Source organism: Eleutherodactylus coqui, chromosome 5, assembly GCF_035609145.1.
Source record: "Eleutherodactylus coqui strain aEleCoq1 chromosome 5, aEleCoq1.hap1, whole genome shotgun sequence".
NCBI lineage: Eukaryota > Metazoa > Chordata > Amphibia > Anura > Eleutherodactylidae > Eleutherodactylus > Eleutherodactylus coqui.
In genome coordinates this window covers 166,998,190-167,024,865 of record NC_089841.1, presented here as the reverse complement: position 1 = coordinate 167,024,865, position 26,676 = coordinate 166,998,190, and the positions used below count along the sequence as shown (strand labels likewise).

Sequence of the window (26,676 nt, the reverse complement as noted above, 5' to 3'; positions counted from 1 at the left end):
ACAACTGATTTCAGCGTCTACAGCGCTCCTCTCACCTTTGAATGTTTTGTGCTGCCAACAACAGGAGCACAGCGCAGGCAGTGAAAACCATCACCTGGAAGATGCTAGTGAGCGCTGCGCCACTGGTCAGGTAATGTGGAAGTGGCATCATCTGACCGGTGGAGCTCCCTAGTAATTGCCAGGTGCAAGGTGAGGGGAGTGCTGTAGATGTAGCTGATTCCTAGTGAAAATATGCACCAATGGTTGCGAATTTTGTTACGGTTTCATGTGGTATTTTGCACTGCGGAAAGCCTGCAGCATTTCCACTACATATAAACATGCCCTTAAAGAGCTCTTTTGGGACATTAGTGCAGAAATCAGGGAGACATTATAATGCAATTTAAAATGAATGTGCATATGTTCTATATAGATGTTCTATACAGACCCCAGTCCAACGATGATTGACAGCCAATAGATTGTCTGTACTGAGGCAATGCTACACATTGTAATTTGCTATACAAAAAATTCACGGTCAACATATTAAATATTCAAAATGTAAACTTACTCAGCTGATTCTTCTTTCTTACGGCAGACACAACAGCAACATAACAGTGATAGCAGGAGAATTAGCAGGACTATCACAAGTACCCCAGCTCCTATTACTCCCATTCGCTGATTGGCTTCTGCATTAGAAAGAAAATGAAACAAAGTATTATGAATAATCCTAATAATCGAGTATTTCTGCAGCTCTCATCCCTTTTTATAGCTCAGTACAATTAGTGAAATATGAAAAGAAATTCATTAAATACAAGTACAAAATTACAGAAGTGAAAAATTGCAATTTAATTGGGAACAAAGGTGGCAGAGAACACAGGCAATGTGATGACTCACGCACGGTGTTGACCAAAAATGAACATTTTACTGAAAATAAAGGGATACTGTATTGTAGAATGTAAAAACCTGTATAGTAAAATTGTGTTTAATAATGAAAGTTTAATTAAACTTTTTAGAAGTAGAAAATGACACTAAAATAAAAACTGCGCTGTGATTGGTTGCTATGGGCAACACAGATTTTCTTAAAAAAAAACCCAATCAATGTTAATGTGTCTTTGGTTCAAGTTTTAGTCCTGAGCAATGTAGGGTATCCCTGCTAGCTTAATAATCGCATATGTGCGGCAACGACATATCCATTAATTAGCGTAGAGAAAGCATTATTTTAGCAGAGCTCACTGATCTCAACTTATCATTAGGAGCCAATGTTTCCAAATCTGAGTAATGTTTGGTGTGCACCAAGTGTACAACCTCTAGAACATCCTTAGTTTTAAATATATCCCAGACATTTGTTTTACACTGGTGATCATAAGACGTTGTTGTAAGGACCTACAAGTTATTTCATTCTTTTTTTCTTTTCTAGTAAAATGCTGATATAAACCACATCTGTGGACAGCAATAAAAGTTTCAAAGAAAAGTTCTACATAAATGCATGTGTTTTTTTTACTGAAGCAAGAGGAGATGAAAGAAAGGAGTGTAAAGACAAATATGTGTGTTTCAACTTATTTAATTAAAAACTACCTCTATTGTAGGCCCCTGCACATGGGCAGAAAGTCCGTGGTGGGATTTCCTGCAGAATTTCCGCCTGTGCCTGCTGCCATAGGATTGCATTAGAAAATGCAATCCTATGCATACAGCAGCGATTTGTCCACGTGAAAACACGTGTGGAAAACAAATTGTGGCATGTTCTATTTCTGTGTGGGTCTCGCAGAGGCCCGTCAGTAGTGAAGGGCTGGCTCCACACTGCGCATGTGCCAGCTGGGCAGCAGTCGGCACATAGCAGAGATGAAAACGCCGGGAGCAGGTGAGCCGCAGGTCTCTGCAGGGGCACGGCTCGCATCACGCTGCGAGAATTCTTGCAGCCGGATCTGACCCCGCCATCTGCAGGCGGCCGTAGAGTCCATCGGTATACTTCAGGTGCTCATACACCTTCAATGGCTGCTAGCCAAACACTCATATTGACCACGGCTATTTCTTCCGGATTTCCCATACACATGAACTCTTGGCTTGACGAGCGTTAATGCGTTTTACGCGAGGAGAGTAAAGAAATCTGGCGACAGCTTATCTCCAGGGGGATAAAAGAATTGGGTGTTGAAAGTCAAGGATTCACATGTGCATTCACTTGGGGAACTTGAAGTGCACAAATGTCAGACCCCAGCAATCAGACATTTATCCATTATCCTTTGGATAGATTTTAATTTCATTAGAGGGAAAGCCACTTTAAACCCTTAGTGAAGGACACATCTAGCTACCTTCAAAACTCAACTGACCTATTAAATAAAATATCTGCAATAGGTCTCCTCCTGGCTACCATGGATATGGAAGCTTTATATTTAAATATCTTACACCAGTATGGATTAAGAACCTGCCAGATCTTAACCCTTTCCAATCCATTGTCTGACATCTTCCTACATTCTGATTGAAGATTGTACAGCTCCAATGTCAGAAGATGTCCGCCAGGGTATTCTTACTGTCTATTGCCAGCCACTCTGCTGTCGGAGCCTTCCTGGCGCACACACACTGGCTTTAGCCAACAGATGGCAACGTTGTATAACAGCAAAAAGAGAAAGACTTTTAGGAAACCCTGCATGCAAAATTGGAGTGGATAGGGTTAATGTAAGATAAAGAAATTGGCACTAAATCTGTAGTGAAACTTACAGAATTCTTATAAGTACTTTTCATTTGGCGAAAGCATATATTTTCAACAGACCAGTACTGCAATGGAAAATAAAACAGCACCAAATATGAATATCCACCACAATATGAACTTTCCATGATCAAGATTGAAAGTGACTTCCTGTCCTCCTGCCCAATCAGGCCTTTACTACGATTACATTGATGATATCTCAATCATCTGGACTGAGTTTCAGCAACAGCTCAAAACATTTTCTGAGCATTTCAATCAGTTTTGTGCCACCATCAACTTAACACTTAGCTTTACTAAAATATACTTTCTGGACATCGCCATCAAAATAGATGACCGTGCAATGAAGATATCACTATACAGAAGCCAACTGCTTACGCAACTTACCACAGATTGGACAAATTCCATCCCAAACATATAAAAAAACAACTATCCCTACAGTCCAGCTATTAGGTACAACCACATACGTTCCAACTCTACAGATGGAGACAGACACTTTGGTGGCCTTAAAATATCATTTTTGAATCAGGACTATTATCCAAGCACAGTTGAAGACTGAGTTGTTGTAGCCACTAAAATAGCAAGAGTTCATCTTCTACAATACAAAACAAGAGAACCATGAGGTACCTCAGGTACAACCTACATCCCTCTCATACATAAAACATAGCTTTTGTTGCATATTTTAAAAGGCAAACAGTGGGAAGTAAAGGATGAAAACAGGAACACTCACATGTTTCAAGCCATAAAATCTTGGCTCTTAGTCATATGACTATTCTCTGCTTCCCACTGTGTTGCCTTTCAGAAGATGCAATAAAAGTGAAGTTTTTTTATGTGAGTGCCGTAAGTCCTGCTTTTCTTGTGACCTGTTGGTTTGCTGCTTGAACAAATGTTTTTCTTCCTGTACCTCCTCAGTTTTGTTCTATCTGTACAACTTACGGTCCACTTCTTGAGATGACTACTTAAAGGGAACCTGTCACGTCACCAAAGCACCATAAACTAAGTTATGGTGCTGTTAGGGGATGTGACAAGAAGTCAGGTCGTCGTGGCTTGTCGGTCACGATGGTGTTGTGGTACGTTAACCATGATGTATGTGGAAGCACACTAGTCACTCTGTTCCTATAAAGGTTACTGGTTGACACATTTTGTGTGGGGGTTGCCTGCTACTATCTGTATTGGTATAGTTGCGTGTTGGTATTTCCCTCAGAGTCCCTCGCCTGTGAGAGGGGTTTCATTAGGTATAGTTTCTTCTCTGGTCTACCTATCAGCAGGTAGGGAGGGTTTTACATTCCTACCCCTCCCTTAGCTTATTGCTGTTTATTGCAGTTCAGTTGGTTGTAGTGGTTGGAGCTGCCCAAGCCCTCCTGGAGTTAGCTGTGCATCTATCAGTTAAGTTGTGGTTTATTTCCCTGATTTTTGGTTATTCCTACTGTGATTTGGTATTCTGTCTTGCCCCGTTAAGGTCAAGTAACAGGCCAAGAATCAATCAGCAGGTTCGAACTTGTCAGAGCAGTCAATCTGCTTTTAGGTAGGGATCTTTCCCAGTTATAAGCAAGGTCATTTTTCCCTCTTATTTTGTGCCTTCCATTGTTGAATAGGGGTTTTACTGCAACATTGCATTTCCCATTTGTCCGGTGTTGACAGTCTTGCTTCTGTCTTTGAGGAGATGTGCATTTCGCCCACTCCCACGATCGAGCCATGGCACCCGCTGAAGATCGGGTTGCCAATGTAAATCTGACTCTTTTCACAGTGCAGTGCTCATGTTCTCTCATAGACTTGTATATGAGAGTGTGCGCATGGCACTCTGAAAACAGTCAGATTTGCAGTGGCAGCACGATCTTCGGCGGGTGACGTGGCGCAATCGTGAGAGCGGGTGAGAATAAAAAACACCTCACCTAGCTCCCTGTTACGTCCTTTAAAATACATATTTCCAGACCCCTCTGCTCTGTGTTATAAGCAGTTTGTAATCTGAGAAACATCATGGTCAGAAGCTCACTATCCTCTCCAACAGCATCAGGAACATTTGCCTGCAACCAGAGCAAATGTAAAAACCTGGCCACACATAATGACAGAGGACAAGAAAAAAGATTCCCGGCAGCCATCGGAATTACAAGATTCCAGACATCTTCACCTTCAAATGTGGTCCACTTAAGTATATGTCCCAAATGTCCTACTGGGGTGTTCTGTGTAGATGAATCAGGACAGAAGCCTGGAACAAGAATGAACTCTCATTGTCACACAATAAATGAAAAAAGGACAGACCTACCCGCGCCAAACCATTTCTGTAGCCCTAACCGCGACATCATAGACATGAGCATATTGGTATTAATAGCTAAATTAAAATCTGAGAGGCACAGAAGAGTAGGAGCTCATGACAAACTATGATGCACTCAGATTAGTTATGAATGTGTCACATGGATTTATGTCATTTTAGATCGCTTAATGAATCCAACCTTGAGGGGGCATCAAAAGCACAGACCAGATCTTAATCAGAGGGCAGTAAAAATTTGCACACGCCTTTATCAATGAACTGCACCAATTTATTTTCTGCTCTTCCTATTCTTGCATTGATGGTTATGCTTTACATAACTGTCTTATTTACCCCCCAAGTCATTTTGTATATAACGATGTGACTCATCTGAAGTTGTGTTAAATCATGCCGGATGAAGAACATCTAAGTAGTCTCAAAAGTTTGCTATTTGTCATCATCTTTTCAGCTATCCATTAAAAAGTATCAACAACTGAGGACTCTCACATTTTATCTTTTCTACCCCCACTTGTTTCATACACAAGCCATCTGCAAAGCCAAAGCAAAACTTTTAAAATGAAATCAGTCCAAACAATTTCCACTCCCTGAGGCATCTTTCTCCTTCTTGTTGACTTCAGAATAGAGCAGGTCAAGAAAAAAAGAGAGGCATGCCAACAAAGTGAATGAGATATAGATGGTCAGCAGTGTAAGCCAATAGCATATGATATGAAGACCTTTGGGTCTTGTTGTTTAGGAAACTGTGCACTGCATGTAAATCTGAATACTTTATATACCTGCATGAAATGCAGAAAGCTCCCTATAAAAAAGGGTATATGTGTCTCTGAAAAAGAATCACTTGGTGTTGAGCTTTTTTTTCTTTCTTTTTCTTACGACATAACATTTGGTGCTCTATATTATAGGGAATAATTTTATGAACGGTGGAGTTTCAACTGCTGGTACGTCCACCGATCCCTAGAACAGGAGTTCCGATGATCCCCACATGAACGGAGTAGCGGACATTCATGCATTTCAATGACTGTGCCAGGAATTGCTGAGTACAAATGCTTGGCAACCTCAGTGAAAAGGAATGTAGCCAGCTTCAATTGTGAGAGGTCGTTGCAGTCTTCTTAAGGAATATTACACACTATTGAAGCTGGACATCACTCCTGTACAAGAAACTAGCTGTACAAATACACATAATTGTCTCCACTCCCCAGTGTCAATGAAACAGCACCCCAGCGTTCTATTGGGCAGTGTAGACCCCCCCCCCCCCCTTGATGATGGTTTACCAGTACTCGACTCAAAAAAGTGATAGGAGTGACTGCAGCGAAGAGAGAGGGCTAGAAGAAAAAACACAACACTGCAATCAGCAAAAAGCCAGCTATAAAGGAGTGCAGCCAGTTTCAATTGTGAGCAGAAGTAACAAGTTTTAGTACTACTACCATACCCAGGAGGGACTCAAGTAGCTTAGTAGCTAAAGGGGTTTTCCAGGACTCTAATAGTGATGACCTCTCCCTAGGATAGGTTATACAGCTCAAATGAACTCAATTAGAGTGCTTTCACATGTAACAGAATATTGCCCAATTGCAAGCAGAATTAACCCATTTTCAAATCTGTGTCAAAATTAAACATGTGGTTTTTATGTGTATTTTTCAGTGTCTTTCAGAATATTCTGCTACATTTGAAAGTACTCTAATAAATCTGTCTTCAGTAAGTTCCCATAATAGTGACTGCTGGAAGCCAGAATTTTATCTTTTTAACTCTATAGCTGTGTAACACAAAGCAGTGGTTTTGAAGCTTTGCAATGTAGATACAGAGTTTCACCTTCCAGATATATTATGTATCAGCGCAGAACTGTGGACCTAGTAATAAAGAAACATTAATGTACAATAAAAGACTGCATACCAGAAAAATCCTGGAGGGTTTGCATATATTGTTTGCCTATATTGACCAATCAGACTTCCCTGTTATATTCCTATGGCCGTTTGTCCTTCCTGCTTTGTCCTATAAGCAAACTGAGACAGTCAAAATGTCTCCAAACAACTAGCGGTTCTGGAAATTGCATTCAGATGTCGTCTGCTTTGTCTAATGTTAAATTTTATTCTGCTGTGTGGGTGTTCCACCTCTGGGAAAATGCAATTTGCAAGTAATTTGATTACTCATCTGAATTAGTATTATGAATTCTTCAAAGTTGTTTTTTGCAATAACCTTTTATTCTGTATAATGTCAAAGTAGTAAAGTAACATCTTGCAGCCTAAATCAAAGCATGGAGAGAGAGGAGCAGAATGTTCAGCATAAACGATGTCATTTAGGAAGAGGCCCACGGATCTATTCTTAGTTGTATGTGCTTTTCTTGTGAAACGTGGGAAATTGGCTGCTTACTCATGGGAGGGGTGGTGGTCTTAATGGTTTCATTCTGGTGAATGTTTCATGTGTTTTGATATTATTTTGTGAATTATTTCATGACAAGAATGATTTAAAAGGAACCTGTCTGGACATTTATGGTGCCTATTAGAGATGAGCGAGTATACTCGCTAAGGCACATTACTCGAGCGAGTAGTGCCTTAGCCGAGTATCTCCCCGCTTGTCTCTAAAGATTCGGGGGGCGGGGAACGGCGGGGGAGAGCGGGGAGGAACGGAGGGGAGATCTCTCTCTCCCTCTCCCCCCCCCCCCCCCCCCCGCTACCCCCTGCTCCCGCCGCAACTCACCTGTCACCGGCGCCGACCCCCGAATCTTTAGAGACGAGCGGGGAGATACTCGGCTAAGGCACTACTTGCTCGAGTAATGTGCCTTAGCGAGTATACTCGCTCATCTTTAGTGCCTATACATAGTAGTAAGTAGAACACTCTCAATCAGGGGCTGGAGGTCAGAGGGGCTCTGCATCCTTTAAATGCATCGGACTTTGCGTTTACAGCACTGACAGTATACTGCAACAGATAACTATAAGTTTAGCCAAAATGCACATGCTGGTTATAGAAAGACAAACCACTGCAATCAGCGTGCTTGCTACAATTGCATACTGACCTAGGAGGGGTCCGCATATGGGAGCTTTCATATGGGCCTGAATTAGTCCAAATGGACAATTAATTCTGTACCCTTTGGGGCTTGAAATCCACATAATTTGAAATCAGCTTGTCTTTAATACAAAGTCTCTTTTTTTGACTAGTGGAAAAGGTTCCCATTGCGGAGTTAATGGTGTCTTGCAGAATTGTTGATGGGGATTTCTAACATACAGGAGATGTAATTCTGCAATTAAAGTCTGTTGAATAAAGTGCAAGAAATTCTGCTAGATGTTCTGCAAAATGTATTCCATACTTACAAACACTGCAAAATCTGCATTATGAGACAAAATCTGCAAAATCTGAATTATGAGACAAAATCTGCAACTGTGCTGTGTACTGTGGAAAAATTCCACCCATGTGAAAGAAGCCTTAAAGTTCTCACACGTTGCCTTTAAGAGTAAACAACTACTGTGATTCACTGTTTCTGATCTATGAAACCAACCCTTATTGTAGAGCAGGAATGTGTAACATGGAGTTAAATTGTGGATACATTTGTATTTAAAGGGGTTCCGTAGGATGGGTCATTAATTTCAGAGCAGTAGGGGGTCTGACTCAAGACACCACCAATCAGCTGTGTTGTGAGAGCTGTAATCCCTTTATTGTATATCAGGAATCATGCCATACATTTTGTAGAGATTATGCCTGCTAGTGCAGTTCAATCCCATTCACTTGCCTGGGATAGATTTGCAGAAAGGCCATGTGACTGATGGACACGAATGACATCACAGGAGAGAATGACACTGCAGTGCTCAACCCAGAAATGCTCAGAGAATTCATGTTACTTAGAAGCCGCATTATTACGTACAGTTTTACCCAATGTAATCAGTCTGGATAAAATGCAAGAACACTGTGTTCATAACTCCCATAGAAGTGAATAGGAGTTATGGAAACAGTAGAGTTTGCTATGTTACCCTGTTTCTGTATCTCCAATTCGCTTTCTTTGGAAGTTATGAAAGCAAGAGATTCTACTTGGCTGTTCAATTAAAACCCAGACACTTTGGATGTGGCAAGAAGCAGGAGGAGGTAAGCTAGTATAGTGTTGGAGAAGGAGGGCGGGGGGGATGTCTCTAGATAAGTGTATCCTAGAGATGGGACCCACATCTGGCAGACAATTATGGCATATCATGTTGATATATCATAAATGTATGAGATGGGAATATCCCTTTAAAGAGTACCTATCATTAACTATAAGCACAATAAACTAAGTTATGGGGCTAATAGTTTATGTGATGTTGAGGTGGGAAGACTCTTTTCATACTCACCTGATCCCCCATTCCTGGGATGTGCTCAAAGTCAGTGCACACACAGCAGCTCGACTCTTTTTAGAAGGCTATGTGCATGCATTCCCATAGAGATGAATGAGAATGTGCATGCTCAGGCTTCTTAAAGGAGTCATGCTGCTGTGTGTGCGCTGACTTTTGCGGGATGACAGTGCAGGAACGGGGACCAGGTTAGTGTGAGCGACAGCTCCCTAGTCTCCACGTCAACTAAACTCCAAACACTGTAACTTAGTTTATAGTGCTTATAGTTGATGACGGGTTCCCTTTAACTTGTATTGGCAGTAAAACTGTCAAAACAGATAGATAGCAGATGATACATAATTCATAACTAGTCAAAGAAAGAGAACTTGAAAATGACCCAAGTACACAGTTATTGTATAAATGAACAATTCAGTCTTGTATCAAAACACCCCAAATAAATTAGTTGAGCAATTATTTCCCCAAGTATGACATCAACACTCAGGCTCTTTCCCAAAAACACTTTCTTCTCAATGAACTTTTATACCATTATAAAACACTCTTAAAACATTAACAAGTCAATAGCAGAAAGTGTTTGCCCTGTGATCAAATAAAAAATGACTTTCAGCATATTTTAAGACCTACCAAAATTTACTGTACTAAGGATTACGGTAACAAGTATTTCTAGCGTCCAATAAATCAACCTTTCAATTGGCAAATCTAACTCTTTTCCACACTCTTCCCTATATCAGACTTACAATTTCAGCCAAGCAAGTCGAGCCAAGAAGCAGTGTCCCAGGAGGAGCAAATAAAATGCTTGTTATGTTGCCTGCTGGATAAAACACTTCCTCCCTCTAATGCTGGAATGGTTCTGCTAGGTATAAAATAACCCTCTGTGCATATGTGGTCAGTGTTGTGTAAGTGGATGAGATGCTGCACACATCTGGTGTTTGCTAATGCTTGCTCCTTATACACCTGATCCGGCTGCCAAACTAAATGAGCGTCACCCTGACATAAGTGCTCTACCATTTATTACTGGTACGGAGTTGGCCATCAATGACCAACCAACACTGTGGTCACCCCCGCCGTGAATAAACAAAACTGGACATAAAATGAAGAGGGCTAGACAAAATATTCCCTACGTATTCCTTGGCTGAGACATTAGTACAGATGAGAGTTAAGTTAGGAAGGGTTCCGAGTATCATTGCTTGTATTTTACTGGCTCTACTATACAGAATGGCAGGAATCACTGTGTGTTGCCTTAGGAACCTTTCACACTTGCAGAATATTTCTGCAAGATGCACCTAAAGACACAGCATATTCTGCTCCATATCCCAGATGTATACATGCTGATTTTGGTGCAGAACTTTCTGCGCCTTTAGGTGCATCTTGCAGAAATACACTCATTGTCAAAAAAAATCAAGCACCTAGAAAGAGTTGTCAGAATTGAATGAAACTTGAAATGAAACTATATATGTGATTGTAACATTGATATAAGTAAGTGACTACAATATTAGAGCAAAAGGTTACTTTATTGCAGAAAAATTAACACCTGAAGGAGGGCTCTAGTACCCTGATGTACGTCCTCTAGCTTGGATGTAAGATGTGATACGGGCAGACATGGAGGCTCTAGTACTCAGCTGGGCCGCCTCTAGCTTAGATGCAAAATGTGATACAGGTAGGCATGGATCCATACAGGTTCCATATGCTATCCTGTGGCATATTGGTCCACATTTGCTGTAACTGAGCCTTCTAAATCATACAAACTTGTAGGTTGTCAAAGCTGGCATCACAGATGGTCCCACATGTTCTATTGGTGATAAATCTGGTGGATGGACAGACCACGGAAGTGTGACAATGTTGTGGAGACATTCGTAGGACATCCTTGCTGTGTGCAGCTGAACATTATCCTGCTGTAAAATGCCTCTTGCACCCTCCTGCCATGAGAAACAACACATGTGGCTGCAGGATATCCTGAACGTATCACTGAGCTGTCGTTGTCTCTCATACCACTACTAGGAGTGACCAACTGTCATATGTGATGACCCCAGACCATCACCCCAGCAGTGGCGGCATTATCCTGCTCTACGGCAAAGGCAGGATTGATGTACTAACCCCTAGGTCTCCAGACATGAACAAGGCCATTGTCAGTCCTCAAACTAAATCTGGATTTGTCACTGAAGACAACCCAGCTCCACTCCGTATGAATCCAGTTTTGTCGTTGACAACACCACTGCAAATGGACATTATGGTAGGTGGGTACCAAACGCAAGTACATGTAATGAGACCAAATGTCCTTCAGCCAAGTTCCTAGAAATGATTCCGACAGACATAAGGGTCTATAACAATGGTGCCATCTGTCACTGGAAAACAGTTGGAGCTAGTCATGCTTGTTAGACGATCAGATGATTCTCTCTACTGTTGGTCTGTTGTGGGCATCCTGAGTGAGGTTAGCTTGTGTGCGTGTTCTTACGCATTCACTGGTCCCAACACCTCTTAAGAGTCTGGTCAGAACAAGCCCTACATAAGTGAAAAAAGAGGTCCACCACAAACAAGTAGCCTCTGAGAGCCTTTTCATAGGCCAAATGTCAAACCACTTTTGTGACCTCAAGTGGCAAGACCGTTCATCTAATCCTGCCACAACTCTAATCACTTGCATATCTGCCTGTAACTGCATGTCGAGTTTTGCATCAAAACGACAACTTTGGGGCTAAATATACATATTACTAGAAACATTGGAATCTTCAAATCAAAATGTTAAAAAATCCACAAAACACCTGTGGGATCAAAAACCTGACTCCACTATTGAGGGTCTAGTTTCCAAAATGGGGTCAGTTCTTGGGGGTTTCAAATGTACTGATACCTCAGGGGCTGCAAACACAACATGTTGTCTGAAACTTATTCCAGCACAGTCTGTATTCCAAAAGCGAAATAGCATTCCTTTCCTTCTTAGCTCTGCCATGTGCCCAAACAGCAGTGTATGCCCAGCAGTTTACATGGGGCATTATTAAAAACTGCAGAATCCAAGTAATAAATTCTGAGCTTTTCACCTGCTAACTCCTGCTGTATTATAGAAAAATGGTTTTAAATTAAAAAACTGCCAAAAAATAGAACTGTTCTAATTTCTGTTGCACTTTTCTTTAATTCCTGTGAAACACCTAAAGGGTTAATAAATAGAGATGAGCGAACCTACTCGTTTCGAGTAATTACTCGATCGAGCACCGCGATTTTCGAGTACTTCCGTAATCGGGTGAAAAGATTCGGGGGGCGGGGGGAGGCGTGGCGGAGCGGGGGCTAGCAGCGGGGAACAGGGGGGAGCCCTCTCTCTCTCCCTCTCCCCCACTCCCCGCTGCAACCCCCCACTCACCCACAGCACCCCCCGAATCTTTTCACCCGAGTACGGAAGTACTCGAAAATCGCGGCGCTCGGGTGAAAAAGGGGCGTGGCCGAGTACGCTCGCTCATCTCTATTAATAAACTTTGAATATTTTGAGGGTTGCAGTTTTTAAAAAGGGGTGATTGATAGGGGTTGTCTAATATATAGGCTCTTAGAATCCAAGTCAGAACTGAATTGGTCCTTTAAAAAAATCAGGTTTTGAAATCTGCTAGTAAATGTGAAAAATTACTGCTAAACACATACTTCGTGAAGTCCTAAAAAATGAATAATGCTTAAAAAATGATTACACTATATAGTAGGTCTATGATAAATTTTAATTATTAACTATTCTATGGTGTTTGACAAAGCATCTTACAAGAGGAATGACTAAAAATTGGAAAATTGTGAATTTTTCAAAAAGTTCACTAAATTTTGATTTTATTTCTTAATACAGAATGTATTGATGAAAATTTACCACTAACATAAACTACAAAATGTAAAAAAAACAACCTCAGAATTATGTTGATAAGTAAAAGAATTCAAAATGTATTACCACATATAATGACAAATGTCAGATTTGAAAAATAAGGCTTCATCCTTGAGGCCAAAATAGGTCATGTCCTTGAGAAGTTAAAAGCCGCGGTAACAAGCTTTTAGAATTTCGTTTCTGTCATGGTGCAGTTCACAGGCAGCTTAAGTGATTTCTCTCATGTATGAATCAAATGTCTTGTTTATGTTGTTCTGAGCGTATAGGTTCTACTAGCCCCCTAAGGACCGGGCTGTTTTGTACCTAAAGGACCAGACACTTTTTAGGAATTATACCCATGTGGAGGTTTAACTGCCCTGTTTTTTTTCTTCAGCTACCAATATTATTATTGCTGCTTTTTTTCCCATGACATATATTACTATTTTTATATAATTTTTGACTGATTTTTGTTTCCCGTTTATCAGTTTCATTGGGGGTAAAAAGCCCTATTCTTTTTTAATAAATGTATTAATGACCTGGTAGAAGGATTGCAGAGTAAAATATCAATATTTGCAGATGATAGAAAGCTATGTAAAGTAATTACCTCAAGAGAGGACAGAATGCGGTGGCACATGGATCTAGATAAGTTGGGGGATTGGGCAGAAAAGTATCAAATGAGGGTTAACACTGAAAAATGTAAAATTATGCACATGGGCAGTGGAAATACAAGTCGAGAAGAAAGAAGGTTTTTACACTGAAATAGAAGGAGGCTCTTTACTGTAAGCGCAGTGAGACTGTGGAACTCTCTGCCTGAGGACGTGGTGATGGCAAATTTGATAAAAAAATTTTAAGAGGGGCCTGGATGCTTTTCTTCAGCATTACAATATTACATGTTCTAGTCACTAATTAAGAGTTGTTGATCCTGGGATTATTCTGATTGCCAGACTTGAGTCAGGAAGTGCTGTGGAATATGTTGTCGCTATACAAATAAAGATTATTATTATTTGCTTTTCCTTGAATGAGGAAAACTGGCTTCTACCTCATTGAGGATTTTTTTGCCTTCCTCTGGATTCACATTTGGGGGTGATAGGAAGAACTGGATGGACATATGTCTTTTTCAGCTTAACATATAATGCTACTATTTCATTGCCACATCAAGACTACAATAATAATGGCTCTCAAAATGTTCACAATCCCCTGTCATTCAATAGCATCTATACAGACCATGTTTTTGGTGGTATGCTGCAGGGTTACTGTAAAGGGAAGGGATGTCATCATTTTCTTTTATTAAACCATCTGTGTCTGTTTTTGTAGCTGGTGCACCTGGTATACCTCACTGTCACTTTTCCACACAGAAACATGGCAGTTATTTATTAAAGGGGTTTTCCACATGACATAAAACTGTTTGACCACCACCCTGCCCTTCCTGGTTACTGCTGACCAGGACATGTGACTGCTGCAGCCAATCACTGGCCACATCAGTGACCTTCTATAGCCAGTGATTGGCTGCAGCAGTCACATTCCTGCTCAGCAGTAACCAGGAAAGACAGGGTGGTTGTGAAACAGTTTTAACCCTTTCCAATCCACTGTCTGATGTCTAAAGACATTCTGATTGAAGGCTGTACAGCTCCAATGTCAGAAGACGTCTGGCAGGGTATTCTTACTGTAGATTACTGGCCGCTCTGTTGTTGGGAGTTTCCTGAGCATGTCCCATACCGCAGTACTGGCTCTAACCAGAAGATGGTGCCATTGTGTAATGGTAGAAAGAGAGAGCCCCCTAGAAAACCCTGAATCCAAAATTGGATTGCAAAGGGTTAAGTAAGGGAGAAACTACTTTAAGTAAGCTGCAGTGTCTATGCCCAGCCAGCAATGGTTCCTATTTTTCACCGCCTTGCAAAAATCTGAAAAAGTGACTTGATAAATGTGTCAGAGTGCCTGAACACAATCCTTTTCAACGCCATTGTGCGAGAACAATGGCGCAATAGCATTAACAAATATGTCCCAATGTACTGGTGGTGCCATTAATTCCTCCAAGTGTCCTTAATTCATCAGCTAGTTTTTCAAACTTTAGCAAGCTTGTGTCTTCTTACTGTTATTATTAGCAGGAGAGTGTGCGGTAGCCTCAGGACAACTCATTTACATCCGCACAGAATAAACCACCACAGAACAGCTTTCCTTCACCTGCATGCATTTTTTATTTAGTTCTGTAATTACACTTTCAATGAGATTAGGAGCACTATTTAATTAGAAGAGACTGTGTTCCTGTCTATCATTCCTCTTTATGACTGTGACATATTGGCTGATCAGCAAGAGAACAGTAGGATAGATAATCAATTAAAATATATATAAATCTTATCTGCTAAAATGTAACATTAATAGTAAACTTGGCCGTATGCTTTATGCATCCTGCACACAGCGGAGATGATGGAACACACCAACGTATTTTACATCCGCATTCGGTGTGAACGTGACAGAAATAACTTGACTATGGCTCTGTTTAAAATTGGAGACATTTGGTTGTTTCACATGTAATGCTTTTGGGAAAAACACAGTATTTTGCTGAGTTTTTCTCGACGTATTTTGCAATATTTTTTGCAGCTAACATGTGACCACATGTTAGCTGTAGGTCAATAGGAAGTTATGAAACACTCTACAAAACAGTGCAGGGTTATGTCAGTGCATTTGGGTTCACTTGCTTTTTTTAATGTTTCTAAAAAACGCATGAAATTCGTAGTGTTTTTTACAGGTTTGAAAAAATGCCATATAAAACTATATATAAAAGAAGTCATACAGAGCTATATGTGACATACCTCTGCTCCATTCAATGCAGAAGTCACATGTGCATGAACCTTAAGATTGGGGCTACATGGAGACTCCCTGTAGCATAGCTTTCTAATTTTAAAGCGACGAACAAAGATGGCCACACCGCTTCTCTGACTACTTGATGTACACTGTGAATTAATATATATTGGTAGTCGAAGACAGTACATGCTGATCTAACTGGCCAGTGCTGCTTATGTGGGCAGCACTGATCAATAAAAGTAGTGTCTTAGCGCCCTTTTACACGGGAAGACTGTCGGGCGCTTCAGAGGCCAACAGTCGTCCCAGCAATAATCACTACTGTGCTTTTACACAGGATCGAGGATCACTGACTGAATGGAGGTGGTGCGGGCCAGAGATGGCTCCAGGTGTTCGCCTCCGTCACAGTAAACAGGTCATCGTTCATAGATGAATGACTGCCTCTCTACACAGGCCAATCATCGTTTAACTGAACAACGAAGGAATTATCATTCGCTATTCAGTCGCTGTCGGCATTTACACTGAATGATAATCGTTGAAATTTCGGAGAACCAGCAAGAATCTAAACAATGATCAGCCCATGTAAACTGGCCCTTAGACTAATGAGACATAGAAATGTACAATGTGCGTCAAGAAGGTAGAGAAGCAGGAACGGCCATCTTTGTTTGTTCAGGCCTGGCAGTTCAATTTAACTATTGAGTGACAGCTGCAGCTCATAGTAGTGCACCAAGTTGCAAGCAACTTACAGTCTCCCCTGGACTGCGGCTATAGCTGGATAGTAAAAAGTGTAGTCACGCTTCTAAACTTGTCCATGTGGCCTCAGAATAAAGGGTTGGGTTTTCAGATAACAAGTCTACTGACGACGTACTCCTTGGACAAGCCCTTCTATTAAGTGCAAGTTAGCCAAAAGTGCATTTAACACAGGGATGTCCTGACTAGTGAACCCCTTATGTACTATACCTGACAGAAGTAGTATTTCTATGTAGGAAATGAGTTCATAACACAACTGCAGTACCATTATAGTATTATCAGCATTAGGGACTTTTCACACAGTCGGAATATTTCCGCATTCTGCCGCCAAAGACGCAACTAAATCTGCTGCTATGGATTTCCACTCCCATTACCCCCATGTATACATGCAGATCTGGTGTGTAATTTAATGCGCTTTTAGCCGTAGAATACAGAAATATTCTGCCTGTGTAAAAGATCCCTTAAAGGAGTTTTATGGGGCTAAGATATTGACAAAATATTCTCATGATTGGTCATCGATATTAGATTGGTTAGGGTCCCCCATTCAGATCCCCACCAATTAGTTGATTGAAGAGGCTGTGGCGCTGGGGTGAGTGCCACAGCCTCTTCACAGACCTGTGATGTTACGTTCTTCGATCACATGGCCTGAAAGTAGCTTAGTCCCATTCAAGTGAATGGGACTGAGCTACAATACCAGGTATAGCCACTATGAAATGTACGGCTGTGCCAGGTATGCAGTAAAGTGACAGACGCACCCATCCGAGCCCTGCAACAATTTCAATCACCTCAGTGGCAGACCCCCTCCGATCTGATATTGATGACCTATGCTGATCATACATTATTACCAGTAGCATGTCCCAAACTTACCCATATGGCAGGCTCCAGTGAAAGGATCACACTTATCATCATGGCAATTACAAAAGTGCTCACAATTAACTCCAAACTGCCCGGCTGGACACGTTAAGTTGCAACTACAAAGGAAACAAGAAATACTGTTATTCTTCAAGTCGTACAATACACTTTGATCATATTTGTAGAATGCATGTACTCTAGAGATGAGCGAGCATACTCGCTAAGGGCAATTACTCAATCGAGCATTGCCCTTAGCGAGTACCTGCCTGCTCGGAAGAAAAGATTCGGCTGCAGGCGGCGGGGAAGAGCGAGGAAGAATGGAGGGGAGATCTCTCTCTCCCTCTCTCCCCCCCCCCCGCTCCCCCTTGCTCACTGCCGCAACTCACCTCTCTCCCACTCCGGCAGCCGAACCTTTTCTTCCAAACGATCAGGTACTCGCTAAGGACAATACTCACTCGAGTAATTGTCCTTATCGAGTATGCTTGCTCATCTCTAATGTACTTCAACATGTCATATTTAGATCCTTTAATTGCATATATTGTAACAAGAGCTTCTATAACTAATAAATGCATTGATTTGAAAGCCATATTCTAACAGTAATGTATTGAAAAAGCCGTTGTCATCAGATTTCCTGCCATGACCAAGCAGATGAAATGTTATAGACAGCATTCGGATTATTTCTGAAGATTTCCTGGAATCCTACATATGTCGCTATGAATGAGTGAAGTGGTTAAAATGAAATCTGCTTTATGTATGAGCGCTCTTGGTATTCGTATGCGCCACAGCTTCCATATTCAATATTTATAAACACAATACATGAAACACAGATATAATGCGAGAAGCAGTACCAGCACAAGCAGAATACATAGAGCTAATAAACAAAGGGCGGCTATAAAATACCCTAGAGAAAAACGCACAATACTTACAGTACTTTCTAAACTTCCATATGTTTTATTAACAGGTTAATATTTTGTAAATTGTAGTATTGTCAAGGTTTGAACTGTGCATGAAATTGCTTTATAAATCCCAATAACAAAGAGAAATGAAGGTGCGCCCCAACGCTAAACATATTTCTGTGCTCCCTGGCATGTTTAGGCTAGTTCCCATGGACTCTGACATTTTTGCGGAACGATCTTCTGATAAACGTCTGGAGGCCCATATGTGGATGATGTATACTACTAGAGCGGACAGCCATAGCTAATGTTGGCATCACTTCTTATTTAGGAAAACAATGAATAAACGAACAATCAAATACATAAATTGTACAGAGCAGAATCCAGATGTGTAGCACGGCATGCTGGAACAATCAGGAAGCGGGGAGGAGGGGGCCGCAGGAATTAAGTTGTCATGTGACATTGATTGTACGAGAAGCGTGCTTCCTTATGATTAATATTTTATTCAGCTATGCACAGCAAATGGTTCTCATAGAATGTTCCTGCAGAATAATGGTTATTAGAGATGAGCGAGCGTACTCGTTAAAGGGGTTGTCCCGCGCCGAAACGTTTTTTTTTTTTTTTTCAACCCCCCCCCCCCCGTTCGGCGCGAGACAACCCAGTTGCAGGGGTTAAAAAAGAACACCGGACAGCACTTACCTGAATCCCCGCGCTCCGGTGACTTCTTACTTACCGGTTGAAGATGGCCGCCGGGATCTTCTTCCTCGGTGGACCGCAGGGCTTCTGTGCGGTCCATTGCCGATTCCAGCCTCCTGATTGGCTGGAATCGGCACATGACGGGGCGGAGATACACGGAGCTACACGGAGCCCCATTGAGAAAAGAAGAAGACCCGGACTGCGCAAGCACGTCTAATTTGGCCATTAGACGCCGAAAATTAGACGGCCTCCATGGAAACGAGGACGCTAGCAACGGAGCAGGTAAGTGAAAAACTTCTTATAACTTCTGTATGGCTCATAATTAATGCACAATGTACATTACAAAGTGCATTAATATGGCCATACAGAAGTGTATAGACCCACTTGCTGCCGCGGGACAACCCCTTTAAGGACTGATACTTTAACGAGTATCGTCCTTTTCGAGTACCTGCCTGCTCACCCGCAATGATTCGGGTGCTGACGGGGGCGGCGGGGGGACTCTCATTGAAGTCCATAAGGTTGCAGCGCAACTCATGTGTTACATAACCGCGACATGCAGATCGCAGAAAATTCACTGACATAGTCCATGTTTTGCACCCAGTGGTAATACTCAGCTGTATTGTGACCATCTGAAACTGGTCCTTATCTTGTTTATATTGTGCAAAATTGTAACAGATCCCACAACTGTAGTTTTCAAGGGCTTGTTTCTATACCCAGCAGCCAGTCATAACAGGCAGAGCTACAGAGTAAAAATTGGGAGAGAAGTAGTCACTAATGAGAAGAAAATTAATTCAAAATACTTCAATGTGCAAATAATGTACACAAATGCCATAAAGGAGCAGTCAAGCAACTAAGCCTTTAAGGGGTTGACTTAGGATAGGTCCATAGGATAGGTGTTAAAAGTCAGTAGTGGGGATATCACAACTGAGACCCCCACTGATCCGGAGAACGGGGGTCCTGTGTTGCCCTTTTCTCCTCACTGTAGGCTTGCTGAACCCCTTGCAGTGAGAGGGACACTAAATAGAGTGATGTTCGACTATGCATGGATACCACTCCACTGACTTTTTTATTGGGACTGTTGGAGATAGCTGAGTTCTTGTACTTGGCCATTTCCATCAGCCTAATTGAAATGAATGACATGGCACAGTAGATGTGCAAGCGCCGCTCCATTCAATCTGCACATCGCTGCGGGTGGGTAAAAGGAGCTCACAGTGAGGAGAAGAGGGAGTCACTGGAGCCCCATACTCGGGATTAGTGGGGGTTTCAGTAGTGAGCTTCCCATTGATCGGACTCCTATGAATAGATGATAAAAGTTGATTTTGGTACAAATCCTTCAATAAATAACAAGAAAGCCTTCTTCATAAGTAGTCTGTTGCATATAAGTTTTAAAAACGACCATTCTAAGGACGGTATATATTCACATGGGGCAGATTTGTTGCAGTAATTTCTGCGACTGCCCCATTCATCTAAATAGGGCTTCTATAAATCCATGTGTTTGCTGCTGAAGCAGCCCATTTCTGCAGGATAGAACTGATCTTTCAGTTGCAAAAACTTCTGTAACAAATCTGCCACATGTTTATAAGATTGGTGACACACGAGCGGGTTTGCATCGCACCGTGGATCCGCAGCAAATATCATTCGAAACATAATATGTAAAATCGCTTTTTCCTATACATTCACGGAAATGAACTGCGATTTCCGCAAGCGGAGAAAAAATTGCAGCATGTTCTATTTTCGTGCAGATTCCGCACGGACAGCTTCCATTGAAGTAAATGAAAGCCACCCGACCCGTGGCCCATCTGCAGTTGAGATTGCGGATATGTTGCGGGTACATGCGTGATCGCCTAGTAACGTTGCGGGAAAAACAGAATTTTGAAAAAAAAAATCTGTACTCTGCATTTCTGACGGTGGCTCGCCGCAGCCATCCAAAATGCAGATTTAAACAGGTACGCATGGTTGCTGGCCGGGCACAGGGCTGGATTCCGCTGCATGCTCGAGCATGTGGAATCCAACCCGTTCATGTGCTGCCAGCCTAAAACCTTGGGAATTGGTTGTGCAGTAACAAATATTTCTTCCCACTCCTGATGGCTGCTGACTTAAAGGGGTTGTCCCGCGAAACAAAGTTGGGGTATACACTTCTGTATGGCCATATTAATGCACTTTGTAATGTACATTGTGCATTAATTATGAGCCATACAGAAGTTATTCACTTACCTGTTCCGTTGCTAGCGTCCTCGTCTCCATGGTGCCGTCTAATTTTCAGCATCTAATCGCCCGATTAGACGCGCTTGCGCAGTCCAGTCTTCTCCCTTCTGAATGGGGCCGCTCGTGCCAGAGAGCGGCTCCTCGTAGCTCCGCCCCGTCACGTGTGCTGATTCCAGCCAATCAGGAGGCTGGAATCGGCAATGGACCGCACAGAAGACCTGCGGTCCACCGAGGGTGAAGATCCCGGCGGCCATCTTCACAAGGTAAGTAAGAAGTCACCGGAGCGCGGGGATTCGTGTAAGTACTACCCGTTTTTTTTTTTTCATCCCTGCATCGGGTTTGTCTCGCGCCGAACGGGGGGGCTATTGAAAAAAAAACAAACCCGTTTCGGCGCGGGACAACCCCTTTAATTTTTTATTAATCTTTTTAAAGCTACTTTCAGGTGAGCATATTCAGTGTTCCAGCCCGGCTATGACTCCACTAACCCAAACTCATACGATGATAGATCCCGGGTCCCACAGCCAAACATCACAGTGTTGAACTGTCTTCATCACAATCAAAATGAATATGGGTGTAATGTGACCCGCAAAGTGCAGATAAACCGTTAGTTAACAGTAAATTGAATTTCAAGCTGTGCCAGCTTGCAGGAATATAGAGCCCTTATCTGCACAGTGGTCGCAACCCAGCTGCCTCTCGACTGTGCGGCGGTCACTATGTGCGATCCTGCCCTCACACATATGTTCCATCTGGACTATTTACCATTCTAAGCACACAAGGGCTTAGTGTTTCTAGCATTTCTATGATAAAAAAACACATCCAATATTATTTTCAAATATTATTATTTTTTAAGAGTGATCCTGTCATTTGTAGCATTTAGCAAGTCACATTTTGTGAACATCTAGCTGTTCTTGACTCTTCAAATGACACCAAAAGTATACATTATGTATGAGGACAAATCTACTCGTTAATGACTTGACACATTGGTGACTTGTCGTTTATTAACTATATCTGTCCCTACTGTGATTTGTATCTTATCATAGGCATCAAATCACTGAATTGTACCCCTCTTACTTCTTGTCCATTCTTGATTAAGGAGGTCTTTCTAATATTTTCCACACGATTGATTGGGTATAAGAAGCATTGTGGTTTCAAGCATTTTACCAAGAGTTTTTGGTAGAGTTTTTCCATTTTGTCATGTTTGTAAATTTTTTCTGAAGCTTTAAAGTCATATAGAGGAGCCTATGGGGAAAAACCAACCAAAAAAAACACCATTCTCAGAGCAACCTATTTTTCCCAGTAAATCCCACAAACAACAAAAATGGCACACAAACACTGCATATGTGGACTTTTCAATAATTTGTTACAGATTCTAAAGTAACATCAAAGTTTTTGACAAAAAGATTGAAAATGCCACGGAAAATGTTGCAAAACATTGAGTGTGAATCCAGCCTTAATTTATGACAAAACTGGTTTTCTTCACGGTTATTTCCGGCAGCCCACAAGAGACAAGTTGATTATAAGGGCTCGTTCACATCAGAGTCCCAAAAGGAGCAGGAAAATGGAACTCTTGAGTGCTGATATGAAAGAGCCCTAAAGCCACATCTCCATATCAGTATTCTGCTAAGGTATGTTATAAATACTGAGCAGAAATAATAGAAAAGCAGCAGAAACTGCCGGATTTTAAAGGGGCATCACATTCTTCATGGTTTTATAATGGTGGCATATTCTTTTCAAAGGAAAACCGCAAACTGATTTTCTCTACCTCAGGGACTATATATGAGATCTCCTATCTATGATGCTCTAATGTATTAAGTGCATACAATTCCCAAACTGTCCTTATATGGGTTGTGGCTTATATGCGACACTGTGCACCAAATTTTCGTGCTACAATTTGGTGTGCACAAAGTCGAATAATAGTGCTCTAGAGTTAGACAAAAGTATCTAAAGATGCACCAAATGTATCATCCAGCATGAGCCACTGTGGTAAATTTGGCATGTTTTTAGACTGCTTGGCTAAGTTAACACTGTTTAGCTGTAGTTAGGATTATGCTCCTTTTATGTGACCCAATTCTTGTTTGAAGGAGCGCACAAGCCAGTGATGTTACGCCTAACATGTTCGCAATCATTTGCATTTGTGCAGGCTGTTTAGACAGGCAGATCATCGTTGAGAATCGCTCCCGTCTCGCTGAGTGCTACACATTACTATGTGAAACAGAGCGGGGAGTGCTTAAACAAACAAGAAGTAAACGAGCCGCCGAACGAGCTGGCTAAAACTGGCCGACGAACAAAAAGTAAAGAAAAGAGCACAATGGCTCACATTTAGACATAACGATGATCGTGCACTTTCTGCCGCTATAACAATTTTTTCAACAATATTCGGTACGTCTAAATGGGCCTTTAGTAGAGATGAGCGAACGTACTCGTCCGAGCTTGATGCTCGGGCGAATATTAGGGTGTTCGGGATGCTCGTTACTCTTAACGAGCACCACGCGGTGTTCGGGTTACTTTCACTTTCCTCTGTGAGACGTTAGCGCGCTTTTCTGGCCAATTGAAAGACAGGGAAGGCATTACAACTTCCCCCTGCAACGTTCAAGCCCTATACCACCCCCCTGCTGTGAGTGGCTGGGGAGATTAGGTGTCACCCGAGTATTGTAATCTGCCCCTCCCGCGGCTCGCTACGGATGCATTCTGACATTAGTTCAGGGAAAGTGCTATCGTGCTGCTATAGGGAGAGTGTTAGGTGTATTGTAGGCTTCAAGAACCCCAACGGTCCTTCTAAAGGCCATAAATCTTCTCTATATGCGCTCAATGGGGCCGGCAGCAGCAGCGCCGACCCCATTGAGAACATATAGAAGACAAATCCTTCTTTTCTGCCACAGCTGTAACAGCTGTGACAGAGGAGAACGATGTTTGCCCATTGAATTCAATGGAACCAGCAATACAGCAGGTTCCACTGAATGCAATGGGCTGCCGGCGATCGCAGGATGAATGGTCGGGAAGGGGTTAAATATATAACCCCTTCCCTGCAATTCATCCAGAAATGTGTTACACTAAAAATATATACCGGCGTATAAGGCGACGGGGCGTATAAGACGACCCCCCAACTGTCACCTTATACGCCGGCAATACAGCGGAGCAAAGAATAAAAATCATTACTCACTTCTTCAGACGATCTGCGCCGCTCCTGCAGACTGTCACTCCCTCCTGGTGTTTGTAGGCTCTTGCTCGCTCCTGGTCCATGGCAGACTAAAGCTTTCTCTACGAAAGGCTTGAAATCCCCGCCTCCAGAAACACAGCCAGTCACAGCAATTCAATGACATCACTGTCATTGGCTGTGATTGGCTGAAGGCACGTGTGTTTCTGGAGGCGTGGATTTCAAGCCTTTCGTAGAGAAAGCTATAGTCTGCCGTGGACCAGGAGGGAGCAAGAGCCTACAAACACCAGGAAGGAGTGACAGTCTGCAGGAGCGCCGCAGATCGTCTGAAGAAGTGAGTAATGCTTTTTATTCTTTGCTCCACTGTATTGCCGGCGTATAAGGTGACAGTTGGGGGGTCGTCTTATACGCCCCGTCGCCTTATACGCCGGTATATATTTTTATTGTAACACATTTCTGGATGAATTGCAGGGAAGGGCTTATATATTTAACCCCTTCCCGACCATTCATACTGCGATCGCCGGCAGCCCATTGCATTCAGTGGAACCTGCTGTATTGCTGGCTCCATTGAATTCAATGGGCAAACATCGTTCTCCTCTGTCACAGCTGTTACAGCTGTGCCAGAGGAGAACGATCTTTACGCTGACAGTGCGGGGGGGGGGGGGGGGGGCCCACTCTTGCCGGTATTGTGGCTTAATAGTGGGACCTGTGAACTTGAGATGCAGCCCAACATGTAGCCCCTCGCCTGCCCTATCCGTCACTGTGTCGTTCCCATCACTTTGTAGAATTGCCCAGATTTTCACACATGAAAACCTTAGCGAGCATCGGCGAAATACAAAAATGCTCGGGTCGCCCATTGACTTCAATGGGGTTCGTTGTTCGAAACGAACCCTCGAGCATCGCGAAAATTTTGTGCCGAGTAACGAGCACCCGAGCATTTTGGTGTTCGCTCATCTCTAGCCTTTAGTAAATCTGCCCCATTGTCTCTCATTGTATATGGATACTTGTTCCCAGGAGAATGGTATCAGGAAAGGAGACAACAAAACAAATATGTGCTCCGGGTATAGCACAAACAAGCCTTGACAAAAAGTTCTACAAATTTCCAACATTTTAGGTTTTGGCTGCCATGGTACAGCTTGACAGCAGTGAAAGTATTTAATGCATAACATGAGATAGTTAATAAAAACTAACAATGTAAAAAAGAAAAGAGAAAAAAAGACCTATTACCACCCTGGGTCAATCTATTAAACATTTAGGCTTAAAAACCTCCTTAAAAGTTGGTACTTTTATATGGTTGAACTTGCTGCAGACAAAGTCAGGAGGAAGGTTAAGTTATAAAGAAAGCTCAGTTTAACCATGGCAGGTAGAGTTTCTTTAATTAGGATCTGTCTCTTAGCTTTGATTTTATATAACGTTAGGAATTCACCTGTATGGATATCTTATAAAGGAAGTCGGTCATGTTATTTTTGTCATATTAACGCCATATCACTATGCATGTACTCCTGAAGGAGGAGGGCAGGGGCACCTTTGTTTTTCTCCTTTCTTGATTGTACTTTATGATTTTTCAGTATTATTTCTTAATTTCATTAATTACTCCATTGGGTCTAAAATAATCTTTTATATGGTAAAGGGTTTTTTCCAGGGGGAATACTACTGATGACCTATCCTTAGGATAGGTCATCAATAGTTGATCGGCTGGGCTCCATCACTCGGGAGCCTGACCGATCAGCTGAGCGGGTGCACGCTGTCAGCATGGCAAATACAAAGGGGTCAGAGCTGAAGCAGCGGAAGTCTCTGCTGCCGACCGCCGTGTAGTAGCTAGTGCTTGTAAGTGCAGGCACAGCTCTCATTGAAATCAACACGACCTGTGTCTGCAGTTACAAGCGCTGGCCACTACACAGAGGTCATTGTGGAGACTTCCGCTACTTCCGCTCTGACCTCTGTGTATTTGCAGTGCTGACACCATGTGCCCATTCAGCTGATTGGTCAGGGTCCCAGGCAGCGGACCCCAGTCAATCAACTATTGATGACCTATCCTAAGGCTAAGTCATCAATAGTATTCTCCCTGGAACAACCCCTTTACCAGATGGTACTCTGCTGTTAATGGTGGTAGAAAAAAACACTAAAATTGTTTTTAAAGGGCAAAAAAAGATTTAAAATAAAGGTCTGGACTTGATTGTTCCAAAACACAAATCATCTTCTTTTCAACCATTCTTTAGTTCATTTACTTGTTGGCTTTTCTTCAGCTTGAGGCCATGAACTGCTA

At 42.2% G+C, this 26,676-nt stretch overlaps 1 protein-coding gene across 1 annotated transcript in view; it reads right to left on the bottom strand.

The window, feature by feature from the left end:
- SCARF2 (scavenger receptor class F member 2) overlaps positions 1-26,676 on the bottom strand; it is a 181,941-nt gene that overhangs the window by 45,365 nt on the left and 109,900 nt on the right. The window contains exons 7-8 of the mRNA XM_066603670.1: positions 17,478-17,581; positions 545-662 (exon numbers count right to left, since the gene is read on the bottom strand). Of these exons, the coding sequence (XP_066459767.1) occupies positions 545-662; positions 17,478-17,581 (222 nt within the window). The remainder of the gene's footprint in view (positions 1-544; positions 663-17,477; positions 17,582-26,676) is intronic.